Raw genomic sequence first — 17586 nt, 5'->3', positions numbered from 1 at the left:
CCGTCCTCCGGATGTGCGGAGGCTATTGTCGGGTGGCGCGGCCAGCCACGGCCTGCATGGCAAACAGGCGGCCGGCTTTCCTCTGCATCACGCGAGGTGATCCCGGCTTGCGCAGCCTGGGGAGCAGGTCGCAGCTGTGCTCTCAGGGCGACGCCCCCCAACAGCAGATAGCAAGAATATTTAGCTTCGTTTTCTCCTTTAAACATGGGTACTGTCAATTTTAATATTTAAGAAATTCAAACACATTGTTAATTAAAACTGTAAGTTAGGTACTTGTTGATCTCATCCCATTTTAATTACTGTGCAAAATTTTTTTGAGGATTTTGAAAGGTGCTTAAACGTAATATCAGAAACTTTATAATGGAGTTCCTATAATAGGTCTAAAGTATTTGACAACTCCTAGCTTTTTGATTACATGTGCAGAATGTGTATACAGGTCATCTCATTATGTTTGAATTACCGCCAGTGCTAATATTTGACTTTTGATGTTCAAATTTGGGTTGCTCTGCAATTCACATTATAGCAAAAAACAAACTATACAAGAAATTGCAAAATTTCCATTGTGACTTGAAAACCTTGTATGGTTCTGTGACCTTGTAATTGATTAAGAAATTACTTGACACTCCTTGATGGTCAACAACAAACTCACAGCAAGGATATGACAGTAATTTGAAACTTGAACGGAATGCAAAATGTGACAGCAGACATGTACCATTTATGAGACTGTGCAATCTAACCTAGTATATACTTACTTGCAAGCAATCCAGTCATGAAAATGAAATGGAACAAGTGAACTCTCTGATGACTGGTGCGTTATGTTTCGTCAGGCAGGAGGATGGAAAATGGTTGTGGAGCCAGCAGTGATCACTGGTGGTGCGTGTTGCAGGCATACGAACTGTCCACTCTGACGGGCACGCAGGTGATGCTGCTTGTCGCCTCGGAGACGGGACACGTGTACACCTTCGCGACGCGCAAGCTGCAGCCCATGATCACGTCAGAGGCTGGCAAGGCGCTGATACAGACGTGCCTGAACTCGCCAGACCCCCCGGCGGGCGGGAGCTCCGGTGGTGACCAGCGCATGTCTGCCACCGGCTTCGAGGAGACGGAGCTCACCTACAACATCGGCGATGAGGAGCAGAAAGTAAGGCAGATGGTGTACGGCGCCCCGCCCCCTCCCCAGCCACAGGGGCACCACCACCCCCTCTCGCATGCGCACTTTCAGCAGCATCCAAGCTCCCCGCATCACCACCACCATATGATGGGCCCTCCCACGCACGCCCAGTCGCCCCCTTCCCACCTCGTGCCCTGCTCCAGCCCTGGCCCCATGATGGCCAGTGCGTACCAGCAGTCTCCGTCACCCCTCCCGCCCCACACGGCTTACCCCCCGCCCCACCCGCACATGTCGCACTCTCACCCGCAGCGGTAGTGTCCCGCAACTCTCCACCCGCCGAGCTTTGCCGCCGATCCGTGTGTGTCGGAACTCGCTCGTTTCCTCTACTTACTCATGGTATAGTGTATCAGAACACTACAACTTACTTTTGGGACTACTTAATATCATAGTCCTGGCATGTTATTTTATCTAAAGCATGCTTTGAGAGTTTTTGTGAACACCTTTACTGCTGTTTATTCATCGGGGTGCTTGTCTACACCCCGGTAAGGAGCGTTGGCAAAGCCCGGTGTGGTCCGCATGACGCGGAACAGTGAGATCAGTATTACATGCGTACCACGCAGCGTCCCGGGGGCTGCCTCGGCTGCCAGGCCAGCCTTCAAGCAGCGCTTCTGAGAGAGAGCTTACAGACACAGGGAACATACAGTTCATTTGGCAAAGGCATCCAGACCACTGGTGCCTAACCTTCGCATCGCAACCATTTTTTAAAGTATTACTTTTATTGAATGGAAGATGAAATAAAAGGTTACTGAAATCTGGGTAGAAATTCGTCTGATTGACGATAAATTGATGACTTCATCACTGGGTTTATTTTATGTTTGCAAGTGAGCTTTTTAAAATATATTAATGCCTCATTAGAGATGCTTACACAGACAGAGAGCTAAGGCATCACCAAGATAGACTTTGGTTCCATGTTGTAAGCAAGAGGCAGTTTATGTCTTTCAGTCAAGTAGGACTTGATTCAGTTTTATTGATGCATAGCAGTATTTTATGCTAAAACTCAGAACTAAACTTTGCATAAATGAAATATCCTTGGCCTACTTATATTATGGAGGCCAAATAATTCAAAGTTAGCGGTAGCTTATGTCAGGGGGGTTTATCTAAATCACATATGATTTTTCACTTTGTGTCGAGTGTCTATGAGCTTGTGGGCTGTTAGTACCTGAAGTCCTGTGGTATTGCCAGATGAACATGTGAAGTTTTCCCTGTGTCTGGAAGTAAGGTTTGTTTTCCCGCGGTGACAAGATTGTTGACCCACGCGGTGGTAATGGTTCTTGTGGAACCAGACTGGAAGCGACCCACAGCAGCCGAGTAGGACCAGTCATCAGGTGCCTGTCAGTAGTTTTGATGTAAAACACGTAAATTATTGATAGCCAGTGTTTTTTAGATGTTATACACTGGTAAAAAAGTTTGGGATTTTTTTTAAAGATTTAAGTTGCATTAAACTAACAGCGAAATTTCAAATAATAGGCTAGGTTTTTTCAGTACAATGCATTCACGGTAAATCTTGGCTTCATGGCCGAACTGTTAACTATGTTTGTAATTGCTGTCACCAGTTTTTACCTTGTATAAAGTCTTAACAAAAAATTAGTTAACATTGTACTAAGCAGCAGTAAATAAAGTCATGTCCTTCACGTTAGGCAAAGATTGGAGAGCTGCTGATGTTATGGTCTTGGCAGCCAAGATTGCACTAGTTTGGTTATTTAACTTAGTCATGACAATAGCGTTGAGCATGGTGTCGACAGTGCTGTCTGAATCATATTTGGGATCATTAACAATATGTCAGGGTGTAGTGATAGCTGTCGTTGACTTGGTCGGGAGTTGCCGTGAGTGCTATAGTGCAAGTTGTCATCCCATTTGCATGTGCTCAAGGTGACCTTGTGTAATTGGGATTAGACTATACATTTTTCCCTTGTAAAAATATATATTCAAAACAAACCAGAGTGGTTATTTATTGCTTTGTTATCTGTCTAGAAAGAAAATTTGGACTTTTCACAGTTTATTTTGGCGAGACTGAGCATTATGGTAATGTTTGATAATTGGACTGTTCTCATTCACTTACAGATTAACAAAATTATTAACTTTAAGGTTTCCAGCAAAAATTTTTTTTGCAAATGTTATCCAAATTTTGAAACTTTCTAACTTAAGTTTCAACAGCCCAGTACTTAAAATTAAGTACTTTCTTACATGTTGCAAAATATGTTTTATTTTGGGCACAGTTTATGGAATAAATTTATCAAGTTTATTGCTTATCTTTATGCTTTAAAGCATGTATTAAAGATAGCGCAGAGTTGGCCCCACTGACTTCAGTGCATGTGTTCTGTTCAAGTTGGTAGTACTTCGCTTCATGTATCTTGCTGCAATAACTTGTTATGTTCATAATTACTGAGTTATGTTGCGGCTAATCCCGTTGTTTGGGAGTTTAAACATACTGCTCAGGTTTATTTTTAAAGTTAAAATAAACAATGTTATGAAGAAAAAGTATTTAAAAATGTTTATAGCTGCAACCAAACCTTTTAATGTGGCCATTGAACAACAGCAAGAATTACTTATCAAATTTAAAGTTTTTTTTTAATGATTTTAGGTACATTTCTGTGCAAGTGATACAGTTTAAGTACCAATGAAGGTTCAGTATTTTTTTAGGGCAGGATTTAAACAAAGTTAAATAACAATTCACTTGAACAGTTCCTCGTTTAGTTTCGTACTTGAACCGAGATGAAACTTTCATAGTGAGAAAGAGCGACGAAATGTATGGCTGCGCTTACTCACCCACTCTGTTTACCTAAGAGCTTGGCAGCAAACACAAGGATAATGTTCTTGATATTTTGGCTGGCTTGGAAGATAAAAATACCAATTAAAAGTCCCTAATCTTTTTAAAATACTTAAACAAATACATTTTCAGGAATAGAGAACTTATTAATCATATAATTTTTTTTCTTTTTTATAATGTGACCGAGAAAATAAGTTATTTCCCAGCCTGTGTGTTTGAGGCATAACTTTTTTCTCAACATTACTGACTTAACACTATACAGCATTAGAATTGTTGCTGCTTAATTTTTATTTAATTTTTTTTGCTGTAATTCCTTTTTTATACTCCAAACATAAATAAAGTACAGAATGTCGGCGTGGGTCTTCTTTTTGTGAAGCCTTTCAAGGGTAGTCTGCATAGGATGTGATGGTGTAGTGAGAAATTCTAGCAATTAAAAGTTTTTTTATGGTACAAAATGTTTTTGGCAGCAACTTGTGGTGGTGTAGGTGCAGTGTACATGTGTAAAGGTTGGGACCCTTGTAAGTTAAAACAGTTGGTGCTGTACAGTGCTTGGTTCTGGACGACAAGGTAAGGCTTTCGCTCTGTATTATAAACCAAGCTGTGTTGTATGACTGGGCTTTTTTTTTTTTAGTTTCTAAAGGCAGCAAGTCCTCTTATAAAATCAGATCGGTATATAAATACATATCTCTGTAATAACAATGTTAAATACAGTTTCGTTTCTAAGTACTTAATATTTCGAGTAACGTATATCTGTCATTGATGATGGAACTTATGAATGGCATTTTAGGGGTAAAGTTTTTGTTCATGCTTTTGCTTACAAAGTTTCAGAAACAAATGTATTGTTATGGCAAAAAATTTATAAAAGTCTTATTACTGTAACAGTTTTTTTACAAAAATAAAACAAAAAATTGAAACTCTTTGAATTGAACAGACAAATACCCCCAAAATTTTGATGTGGGTTCCTAACTGTTTTGATTCATATTTCCCAAGGAGAAAATAACTTTAAAACAACTTCAGTAGGGCATATTTTGTCAGGTCATTTTTGCAAAACATAATTGCAGATAACTTAAACTTAATAGTCGGCCATGTTCATAGCAGGACTTGCTGATGTATTGTTGTTCACCAGACCTCAGATAACCAGTATAACCTCGTCGTGAACTTCTGTGATGCGTTGTGTTCTGTGCCTTCACTCCCACCTTGGCCCTTACATGTCAAATCATTTTGTGACCACTGTCCAAAATGGTTTGGGAATTTCAGCATGTGCTTCGTGAAGTCTGTATATATGTTATTATTTTTGTGTGTTTAGTGATACGTAACAATTTTTTTTACGTAAAATTTAAAAAAAATATTTATTCTTAGTTAAGTACAACATTAAATTTTATTGTATGTTATCTTGAGAATGTATATTTCTTTTTTTTTTTTTTAATGTATTTGTTGTGCTTTTGAGATGACAGTCAAAAGTAGTTTCTACAAGAAACTTTAGTGAATTGTGTTCAAAGCATGAATGTAATTTTTTGGTTCTTGCATTACTGTTGTTATGACCAAAGCTTGTACCAAAACAAATATATAACTTACCTACCGTCAGGAAAATTTTCATAATATTTTAGTAGAATTAAATGATAATTTGTTTGTTGTGAAGTTATTGAATTTTTAATCCTTCATTGACATATCTTAAATATTTTACTGTTGAGAAATTTTTTTTTGCATTTTAATAATTCAAGACGTAAGTTGGTTTTTTAGTTTATCAAACTAATTATTTTTGTAGCTTGTTAAATTGTATTTTTCAAATCAGTTGTACTTAAGCTGAGGTTATAACAACTTAGCTCATCGCAAATAGAATGTTGCGAGAATTTCTAGCTTTGAATCCTGACTTTATATTGTTTTGCACTCTGCTTGTGTTGTGTAGCTACACATTTTGCATTCTTGACGTATTTGTATGTTCATTGTTAATGAGTGAAAGAGTTGAGCAAATCCACGCGCAGAAACCGAGTAACGGTCAGCAGCACGTTTCTTGACACTAGAAATGTGATTGGGCGCATGGTGCATGGTCTGGAAAGACTTCTACAAAGGTCATGGAAGTTGTTGGCTTGTGAAGTAGCGCTCTCACCCACACTGAGCTTGTAATGTGCTTGCCACGCATTTCCTAGCGAGCGAGCAGGTTGATGTAGAAAGTCGGTAGTTGTGTGTGAGCACCTGTTGTGTTGTTTTTTGTTTTGAAAACAACTGCTGCTTCTGGGCGGCAGAAAAATGTCCAGTTTAAAATAATTGTTATGAACAAAATAAATAGACTAAAAGAAAGTTTATGTAACTCTTCTTGTATGCATTTACCCTTGCTCCTTTTTTGATAACTGTTATGAGAATGAGACGATTAATTTACGTGAATCCAGATATTAATATTTTTATACTTTTTTAAAGTAAATTTTTTTATGAATAAGTTGTGGTATTTGTTGGGAAAAGTTATTGAGGAGAAAATTTTTTTAAATTGCTCTATATGTAAAAGCAAACATTGCATGGCTTTGCATTTTGATTTGTCACTCAAAGTATTTTAGAAATTACATTAAACTAACAACTGGATTTGTAAAGTTCCAGCAAGTTTTTATTAATAGCAATTTTTTAAAATCTTGATTTGTAAGATTTCTGGATTGGAAATGCATTGGTAGCTCTCTGTACCAGTAGTGAAGTATTATTATGGAAGTCATTTTGTTAGAAGAATAGATATTTCATGAATGTTTTTGGATATTTAGAAAATATTGTTAATTGACCTTAAATCTGAAGTTTATTGATGCTGATAACTAAACACCTATTTAAAGTTTTTGCTTCCTTTTTACACACAAAAAAACACATTACTCATGCCTCATTAATTAATATATTTTGAGATATAGATTTTGTAGGCATGCCACCATGTTGTAATGAGTATGACTAAAAGCTATTTTGATTGTGTCTTCTCAAAACACTCAAACTTGAAAATAAAAACAATGACTAGTTCACTTGAAAAGTTTAGGTCGTATTTATTTTCTGAACATAAAATAACTTATTTTTTAGTTGTTAAAATTAGTATAATTTACCATTTAAAAGTCATCTGCTGAATATATTGTGAATTTATATTTATAATTTATTAAAATAAATATCTTTTCATTTTGTTTAAAATACACTTTTTAGGTAGTGAAACTTTGTCTGCAGAAGCTAAATAAATTTTTCTTTATATTTGATTCTTTCTGGTGATGGATTTTGCTTGGGCTTCAAGTGATAAATTTTGAATATTTGTCATGTAAGTTGTTGATTGCTTTCATTGATTTGAAAAACATTTTTTTTTTTAATAGCTATGTAATTTTTTTGCCAGTGCAAAAACCTTTTATGCAGGTATGTTGCAAGTGGTAAATGAGATAACCTGTTAAAAATTTATTCCATTTTGCTACATAACGAGTAAAAAATCTGTAGCAGTGTAATTACGCTGTCAGAAAACCATTCCTGAAAAACTGGTTTTGTTCTCTTTATATGGCAAGTGAAAATTTATAATTGGGCACGTGTTGGCGTTTGTTCTTTGGTCGGAATGGAAATTATTTTCGAAGTCCAAAATTGAAGACCATCTTAGCACATAAAGTTCATTTTACATTCCAGATTTTATCCTTATATGTTCATGTTCTAAACACTTTTAATATTAAGGTTTATGATCTTTGTAATATTTTTCTTAAAATATGTTAAAATTCAGCAAAGTCATAATTTTAGTATTTTGAATGCTTAACTGTTTAGGTTATATTTAACTGACTTAACATCTACTCAGCAAGTAGGTTTATTCAACAAGGTACTTTTAAAGTCAACATTTTAATAAATGATTAATTTTTTGAATGGATTTTTTTACTATAAAATTTGAATATATATTGATTTTTATAGTCAAGCAAAAACATTAATTTATTTTTACACACAACATAATGAAAATATTTTATGATTTTAATAAAAGATCTTAATATTGTTGCCATGATTAGAATGAGTTGGTAATGCTAGTAATTTTGCTATTTATTATTTAAGTAATCTTTTTTAGTGTTGTACCTAGGATAATAGTAACAAATAAGTATTTTTTTTATTTTACTTTGACCTAATTTCTAGTTATACATATTTTGGAAAATTGGTTGAAATCTTTTTAGATTGTGTTGTAGACTGGAAGAGTAAATATTTCTTTCTATAAATCTCTAGCACAGCTAGTTAAAATTTGCTTTTGCTCTCATAGTTTCCTTATTGTTTCTGAGCCACAGAATTTGGCTGGCAGTTCAGTCTGTCCAGTTGCTTGTGTGCTCCATGGTATGCTTGGTAAGGCTCGTCTCATACTCATGTTTTGTTATTGCATTTCATGCCATTTTTTTTCAACAAAGACAATTTTTTGTATGTTATACTGTACAGAGTGAATCTTAATTTGACAGACAAACTTCGGTTGCAGCTATATCACTACAAAATAAGTTGCTAACCTCTATACGACTTAAGTTCTTAATTGCTTCCCAAAGCTGGTATATATATGTCTTTGAAGTTGGAGATCAACAACATTTTTATTGTAAATAATAGAGAAAGTATTTAAGATGGAACACCGATCATCTGGATTATGTTTAATTGAAAGATGTTCTGAAATATGTAAATTTTATGGTCATAGTAAAATTATTTCATTGAAATAATTGGAGGTAGTAACACATGACAAAAATCTGTGGAAAATAAAGGGGTTTACACCCTATTATTTAAAAAAAAAATAATTTAGATACAGCCACAAAATTTAGGGTAGTTGTGATCATTCAATGAAACATAATCAGTCCTAAATACTGTCTTTATTATTTACAATAAAAATGTCCAACTTCAACTATGTATACCAGCCTTAGAAAGCACTTTAGACCATAAGTCATATAGAGGTTTCCAACATATTGTGTCATAATGAACCTGCAGTTGAAGTTAATTGCTTGAATTCAGACCAGGGGTACCTGTACTTTGCTAAGGCAGTCTACAGGCAGAACTCTCTCGTGGCTCATTATACATGCCCCTCCTCGTGGGTATGCTACTGTTGCACTTTAAATGATAAAAAAAAATGTAAAGAAAATTTTAAAAATTAACTTATAAAATACTAAAAAAAATTCTTTAAATGAAGGCAATCAGAAGATATATATAAACCAAAGGCATCATCTTGGATTCAACAGTTTTTAAGGGCCTTCATATTCACATATATTTAACCAAGTCTGGATTAATATCCAAACACGAATAAAACATTAACAATATAATAGCCATTGCCAGGATATTATCAAGAAAATAGGTTAAAAATTGCTAAAAAAAAATAAATTAATTAAAAATACTAAATTGAGTTTTTGAAAAATGGTTTTGAGAAAATACATGTTTATGGTCCTAGGCTTTTTCGTCTCTGTGTTACACGAACTACAGATCTACAATTTCTTTTATTATCATAGATTACATTTTGTGTTCTGGAGAAAATGTTGACATCAGATACATGATTTTTGCTATTTGTAAACTCAGGAGTTATTATTTAAATATGAAATATTAAATTTATATTAAAAATTCAATATTAAAATTTTTTCCTTAACAAATTGGGTCTCTGTAATTTCATTTTGTGGGTTTCTGCAGCCGAGTAACACATTCAAAACTGCTTCTATGATCTCATTTTAAAATCTTCTGTGTAACAAGCTACAGTAAGTGAAAAACTAAAAATTTAATGTGGCAGGTTATTATTAATGATGACAAGACAGTGATATAACCAACATGCATGAGGACAAGCCTTTAAGGCTGTCTTCTGCTGGGCTGAGTTGCGTGTTTGAGGTCTGGAATTTGGACTTGTTGGCTTGCAGCCATTCTGATGCCAGTAGCTAGTTTAAAGTTATTTGTGTGGACATCACTCACGAATATAGCAGTTTTCAGAATATGATGTTCTCCTAGAGCTTGCTCATTGATCAAGCACATTCTGCCACAGCTTCACGACACCCTTAATGCATGGATGCCTGTCTTGTTTTGCTGGCATCTTGGTTGTGTTCGTTTTAGTTTAGTTTTAATGATACGTGCATCGCATATGAAATGCTTGAAACAACATTTGGAATGGAAAATATTACAGCATAGGTGTTATAAAAAATGTTACAGTTAAAAAAAATTGTACAAATTTTATTTAGTTTGTTTGAAGATTTTCAGTACATTGAAGTCTCCTGATAGGTTCGCTTGTCGAAGGATGCTGAGGGAATGAGTTGTTGATGTTCTTGCCCAGCCCCAGTTGGCTGGGTTTCATTTTCAGCTGTATTCCCGAGTGCACCTGTTAGTTACCGAGGCATAGTCAGCATTGGCTGTTGGATGCGAGTTTCTTAGCATAGTTGAATACACTCTACCACCTTCCTTGTTTGTTAGATAGTTCCAAAGCACAGTAGTGTGCCGGTGACTTATTCAGAACCTATTTAAGGGATGGATACTCTTAAATTATCTTAGTTATTTCCTTCTCAACATTTATTGAGCTATTAAAAATCTGTTTATGATTTTAACTGCATACCTCAAACAAAACTATTTTTTTTGGTAGGTCGCTTCAAAATGTGTCAACATGTTACTTAATATTACAGTGTTTTACTTTGTTATCCATGTAAAATATCAAACCTTTGATTATATAAAGTAGTTAAATGAAGTTTTAGCTTGCATTGTTTTAGTGTGAATTTAATGGGATTTTTTTTGAAGAGAGGGGAGGTCATGTGTTATGTTCTACCTACTTACATTTAATATGTATGCTCTTGTAGAATACGTACCTTTACTTGCTGAGCATTACTGCTATGTATTAATTTTTTTTTTACCTGGCACCAGTACATTCGTAGCTCGCAGCATCACTTAAACTAACTTACAAAACACATTACTATTGAATAGTTACTAATCAATATTTCTTTTTCAATATTTGCATATACTATTTTGTCTAATTAGAGAAGGCAAACAGACGATACAGACCAGGGGTGTTGAAACAGCATTTGCTTGGCGTTATTTCCAACCACATTAAACAGTCAGGATTGCCGATTTGGCATTGAAACCCGGGCTCTTTGGAAAGTAAGTCCAGTTCATAACTCTGCGCTATCTCACTGCATTTTCGTGTCTGCAGACAACACTCATATTTAAACTTTATTCAAATTTATCACATCACAACTGAAATCTTAAACGGCTTAATCGCGATTTACGATAAGCTTAGTTGTTCTGACAGTGTCTGCTCAGGTGTAGACCTGTGATGTTTCAGCGATGCACAAGGTTTAAGGCTATGGGGCTTCCTTTGTTAATTTAAACAATGTCATTGTCTCAAGTATTCCGGAAGACTTGGAAGGGGTGGAGGTGATTCATAAACAGACTTGGCAGGTTAATCGCATATGCCCGTGGTGGATGTCAAATCTCGCGACCCCTGGATCACAAGTCAGCAGACCACATAGTAAAAGAATACTGAAGGTATTTATTCTGTTGTCAACCGAGCTGTGCATATGCATTATATTTAAAGCAGCTTTTTATTTAATGAATCCTCTGTGCTGGGGAACTAAAGCATCTGTCCCTCAGTTTTTATGCATGTGTTTCGTTGAAACTGGTTTCGCAACGTTCACCCTGAGCATAGAACGTGTCTACGTTCAGCACTGACCACGCTGCCTTCAAGTCACCTTGTCAGAGGCCATTCAACTCAACTGCCATTGGTCGATGGACAGCTGTAAGTGTGCGGTGTTGCCAACTGTGCCAGTTTTTGCCAGCAGCAGAACATTAACAGCTTTGATCATGGAATTACTTCCAAAATCTTTTTAGTGCGGGACAGATAGCTCTGGATGAAAAATGTGTAGTTAGAATTTTTTATTCCTACCTGTTACGAGTTCTTCCATAGCAGTTGTTGGTCAGGACTAATGCCTATACATTTATCATGAGACTATAAATTAAAAAATATATATTATTACTATTGTACATTTTTTGTCCACTGAACTTCAAACAGAATTAATAAAATTAACATTAGCTTGAGAAATTCATGTATTTTTAAGGTTGGTTATCATCTAGGTAATCATATATTGCTGCCATATTGACTTTTTGTCCGATAGGCCTTATTATTTACAATGATAGTGCCTCTTGCAGTCTGTTTATTGTAGACACATACAGAAGCAGGTTGAAGTGTCAGGTTTGCCAAGACAAAGACAGTTTAGGCTGAGCTGCAGATGGACAGTAATGTGAAAATGGGGTGGGCCGGGGGGGGGGGGGGGGGGAAACTAGTGGAGTTTTATTGTAAATTTTCTTTGGTTTATGGTAAAGTGGGGGAAAAATTGAATATGTGTGTATATGTGTGTGCGATGATTACATGCTATCAAAGCATAGAATCAATTCACTAGGTTCGTAACAAATTTATTTAAAAAAAAAAAAAATTCTTGCTTTATTTATTTTATTTGGGTTTAGTTTCTCACAGATGATACTGCATCGAGAAAACCTAAGGGCCTATTATTTAATGCAAAACTTTTAAAACCCTCACAGTTAAAAAAAAAGGTATAAAGACTGTGAACATTACTGTAGCCATAATTGTGAAAATAATCTGTGCATATCACATTACTTGTAAGGTTTCCTGTGAATTGTGTTAGCAATAGACTTGTAATTTTCACCTTGTCAGGGTTAACACAAGTGTTAAAAAACAATCTCAAAACTCAACCAGGCCCTCGCAGCATTTGTCTAAAATCCTTAAAGGAAACCATTGAAACATAGTCAGGATGGTCGTACTGGTATTGAAACTCATGTCTTCTGGAATGATGAAGGTCCAACATCTTACCACTGCATGAAGTGGAAGGATGTACTTTCTTCCCATTTTATTTTTCATTACTTGTTTGTGTAGTAAAGAACCAATCATCACAATGATGTTTAGAGGCACTTACCAAACCCTCTCCAATTTAAAAGAAAAAATTTTCTCAGTTTACTTTCCAGTCATGAACCAAAAACTATAGAACTCCACAGTGCCTATTTTTAAATGTACTGTTCTTAAAAAAAAAATCATCTATGATTATGATTTTCAGAAGTTTTCAGTTTAAAGTTAACTGGCTGGCCTGATTGCTGTGAAAGGGAAAGGAATGTAAAGCCAAAATAAAAAAGAAACCTATAATTCCAAAGACTGAAAAAAATAAGTATATATTTATTTCTTTCATTTCAAATTATTTTTTTCAGGAAAGTTATTTATTACTCATATTATTCCTCATGCTGACTGAAATTCTAATATTTCTTCTCTTTTTTTGATGTTACTTAACATTTTTCCTTGAAGCTGAAATTTACAATTATAATGCATACATAAAAAACTTTAGTGATAAGAATGCACAATGGTAAAACGTTGAACTATTATCCCAAGGACATGGGTTTGGATTTTGATCCATCCCTCCTAATTGTAGTTCCCCGTGGTGTCCCCGAGAAGACTCCAGGTGCATGCTGGGATAGTTAATTTACCATAGCGTGTAGGCCATGGTTGAGTCCTTCGCCAGCTGCCTCAACGTGTGTGGTGTTAGTTCGACTGTTGAACGTGTTGTAGATGAGATGGAAACCAAAATAAAATCAAAAACCTTTAGAAAATTTTAATTTTAATCGGTGCTTGTATATTTGTTGTTACACCGGTGATCAGTGGCGGCTGCAGAATGTGCAGGGCACTAATAGTTGGGAGAGGGGTCTTATTGAGGGGGGGGGGGGGGGGGGGTCAAACTTAAGTTATAATTTTTGACAATCGTTTTGCTCATTTTTCTAAAGAAATTTTTACATCATTGGTATATCTGTAATAAAAGGTTTTGAAAGGGGGGGGGGGGGGGGGGGTAGTCGCAAGGTCCTGGGCTTGGCTGTAGGAATGTAGGGGAGCACATTTGGCTTCATATAACTTTGTGAAAGGTTTTTTCTTGCATATAAATATGTATTTTGGCAGATGTCATAGTCCTAGATAATTATTTCGAATCAGAAAATCTTGGTATTTTTCTGACTTGTTTCAAGTTTTAATAAATTAAAAAATAATATATGTACTACTTCAACGCCTGTTCCATATGCTCATTTATTTGGTGAAGCAGCTGATTAGGAAGATCCATAAATGAGCGGTTACTTGTATTTAATTACACAAACATTTACAATGATTGAAATTTTAATTAATTATATATTGATTTAAAATAGCTTCAAAAAGTTATTTCTGACCATATTTGAAAAACTGTACACAGTTTTGTGTCTTAAAAGGAGTATTAATGTAGTTTTTGACAAAAATCTTTGTTGCCCTGTTTCTTATCATCTAGAAATTAATACATTACAGGTTGTTTCCAGCTTATTGCTATGTGCATGATGTATGAAGAGTAAAAATAATTCCATTGTCTGTTAATCCTTCATTGGCTTAAATTACAGCATAGTATTTCCATTAGCTAACTGGGGAATAAGTTAGGCTTATTAACATGCAATTTATTAGTTTATATGGTTATAATTTACGTTTATTTGTGCATTAAATGAAAACTGGGCAGTTTTCAGACCTTCGTTGCCCCCCAAAGAAAAATATAGGGATTACTTAGTATTTGGTCTACCTTACCATCATTTTCTGGCTTTTATGACAATAAGTAACTAAATAAAACAGTGGTAATGTGATGTCAATTATTTTACATGACACCAATAAAAAGTAACAAAATTTTACTATCTTAATTCTTTTCACAAAATAAATTTAGAAATCAACCTTAAGAAAAAAAAATATTTTGTGTTTCTGTACGAAGACACAGGGTGTTTCTAAAATACATTTTTAAACTATGGTACTTATGCAGGACTCATAGAGGAGTCAGAAATGACAATTACCATAGGTGCAGAAATGCACCATGCAATTATGGCTCTAGAAGCCATTTTAAGGCATGGCTGGATCAGAGATGAATTATGTTCATTGAACTTTTGTGATACAGTTGTTCCAAGGGAAATGAGAAAATATTGACTAGTTGAAGTTTTTTTTCTACTTATAAGAAACCTATTTTGGTGCGAAAAATTATGTTTAAAATACCAACACCACCTGTAAATCACTCTCTCTTCATATTCGTCTGGTAGGTCCTGTCGTCCACCCCTCGGATCTTTGCCTGCACTGAAACTATTTTTTTTTAAATGTAAATCAGAATAAAAATTGCCATGATAAATATTTATGATTAGCCAGCAATTTTCAAGTGCCTTGTGATCGACGTGTGAATACAAGTTACATAGTATCGGGGTCCATGCCAGTGGTATATGCAAGGGCTTACAGTAGTTCTTAAGAATTATTCATTTGAACACAAACCAACTGGTATACTTTTAAGACTTACCTTTGTTATGAAACTCAGCAAGAAATGTTGGTTGAAACTGTGGAGAGGAAGTTGGGAATGATCGGAGGGGAAATAATTCAAAGAACAATAAATCTGTTGAATGCAATTTTTTTTTCCCTACGTAATTGTTTGAATAATGAGTTTCACCTCGTTTCATAAAAGTACTGTGACTCATACCAGTTCTGTGCAACTAATATGGTCAGGTTTACACTGTGTTACACTCTTACAATAAAGCTTCACTTTTAAGGTAAAGCTATGGTCCTGACTAGATGGTGAATGGTCTGCGCTGCTGTTGTCTTTATGATGTGGCATTTTCATTTGTCTGTGCTGTCCTGTCTTCACTTTCTTTGCAAGCAGATATGGAGGTGGTGATTGCTGATAAGTCTTCTTGTTACTAGCAGCTGATTGCAGCATCATCTTCACTTGCTTGAGGTTTCATCTCTGATGTCTGTAGAGGTCCCTGGTTGGTTGTTCCGTGGCATCGTTGAGAGTGGGTGGGCTACATCCTCAGCTTATCTGTGAACACAAGTGCAAATATGAAATATTGTGATGTTAATAATAATTGTGATGTGTGGAGGTGATAGTCCCTTGGCTTGCACTAGCTGAGATTTAATTGCATTGGCCTAGTTGGCAGGGGATCAGTGCCTGGAGTTTTGAAAGAATTGTGAATAAGGAGAAATTAATTTTAATTCAATGATTTAAGCTATCAGTTACTTTCCAATGATTCTGCTGTAACTATTTAAAAAAATTAGCATTTTCAAGCAAATTTTCCTAATTTAATAGTACAAAATCATGAGTATATTTAAGATTTAGTAATATGATTATGATGTAGAGTTGTACAGGTTGAAACACATTGTGTCTACTGAACCAAAAAATAGTCACTAATTAGAAAAGGTTGAATCCTTTAAACTTGTTTAAGTCACAAAATTGTAAATTTTGGTACAGTTAAAACAGTTTGGTTTTCTTTATTTAAACCAATGTGTTTAATAGAAGTGCATTTTGTACTATGCTTTTACTGTATGAAAAGTTGTATTTAAAAATCAACTTTTATCACAGACGGATGTTGTCTAGATTTTGCTTCAGTTTGTTAATTATTTTAAAAAGTGATTGGTGGGTAAGTCGCTAATCTTGAATCTGTGGATTAAAAGATAAATGGAAATATCACAACTATGTTTACATTACATTTTTAAAGCTTCTATGCATTTATTATTTTAACTTTTTTGAAGTTATTCTTTAGGTGCATTATTAAAAAAAATGTTACATACAAATAAAAATTATATATGTGCTTTTAAATCATATACTTTAGTGATTGAATATACTTTAGTGATTGATATTGAATACTGGTCCATATATTAAAAACATTAATTTATTTTGAATTTGTAATAAACATGTGTTTATAAACTTTTTCAATTATATTTATTTACATGAGGTTATGTTCCCATATGTATGATTAATTTGCATTATAAATTATTACATTATTATTTAATTAATAAACAAATAAACAAATTAGAATAAACAATCAGCATATTTATTGATTTTCATTATTAATTAAATTTTATATTGATTATTTTACAAAATAATTTTATGCACATATTTATATTAATTTTGAATACCAAATATTTATTAGAACTTTTTTAATTTAATTGATTTTATACTTTAACCAACCGTATTTATAATATCAGGCCAGTCCTTTTATTTTATTTCTATTAATTGTTTGCATGCAAAATTAAAGTAAGTTTTTTATTATGCTAAGTAAGTATAACTTCTAATGTGTGTATATAAGTACACACACCCATTTTTTTTTTGTGAACGTCACTTTTGTCAGTGTATGGCATTTACTGTTGAGAAGCAAGAGCATGTCCTTGGAGGACCACATTATACAGATACAAGTGGGAAAGTCCGAAGGAGAATCAGAGCGATTCTGTAGATTTTTGGAGCTCTCTTTATGGGTAAATTTAGAAGTGCTATGTTTATATTAAGTTACTTATGACTAGAGACCAGAAAAAAAATTGTGGTTTGATTTTGCGATAGGCTAAAATTTAAACACTTATACCTGTGTATTGCTAATGCCAGTGGCCCGAAGTTTGCGGAGTCTATCCTGGAGGTCATTGAACCCAGGGATTTTTCTAGTTTTATTTTAAGGCCTTATGCTGGAGTTATAAACTTCGCAACAAAGGAAAGGAATCTGCAGAAGATCAAGAAATAAGCAAGACTGTAAGAGATATCTAACCGTACGAATTAAAACTGTATTAGTGTGGGAGAAATTTTCTTTATCTGGCTTCTTTTCATAATTAATGTTTTTAACAAAACATGTGAAATTCTTATTAATTCAATTTAAAAGCTTCATTTGCTTTCACAGTGTG

At 34.5% G+C, this 17586-nt stretch overlaps 1 protein-coding gene and 1 long non-coding RNA gene across 2 annotated transcripts in view; one reads left to right on the top strand and one right to left on the bottom strand.

The window, feature by feature from the left end:
* Nucleotides 1-17586, top strand: part of LOC134538729 (serum response factor homolog) — a 155562-nt gene that overhangs the window by 41277 nt on the left and 96699 nt on the right. The window contains exon 2 of the mRNA XM_063380191.1: nucleotides 887-1141. Within this exon, the coding sequence (XP_063236261.1) occupies nucleotides 887-1141 (255 nt within the window). The remainder of the gene's footprint in view (nucleotides 1-886; nucleotides 1142-17586) is intronic.
* Nucleotides 14373-17586, bottom strand: part of LOC134538737 (uncharacterized) — a 31354-nt gene continuing 28140 nt past the window's right edge. The window contains exon 2 of the long non-coding RNA XR_010076207.1: nucleotides 14373-15739. This is a non-coding gene — a long non-coding RNA (uncharacterized LOC134538737). The remainder of the gene's footprint in view (nucleotides 15740-17586) is intronic.

The sequence above is a fragment of the Bacillus rossius genome, chromosome 1 (genome assembly GCF_032445375.1).
Source record: "Bacillus rossius redtenbacheri isolate Brsri chromosome 1, Brsri_v3, whole genome shotgun sequence".
Classification (NCBI taxonomy): Eukaryota; Metazoa; Arthropoda; class Insecta; order Phasmatodea; family Bacillidae; genus Bacillus; species Bacillus rossius.
Note: the sequence above shows the minus strand (reverse complement) of the source record. Positions and strands in the feature narration are given on the sequence as shown.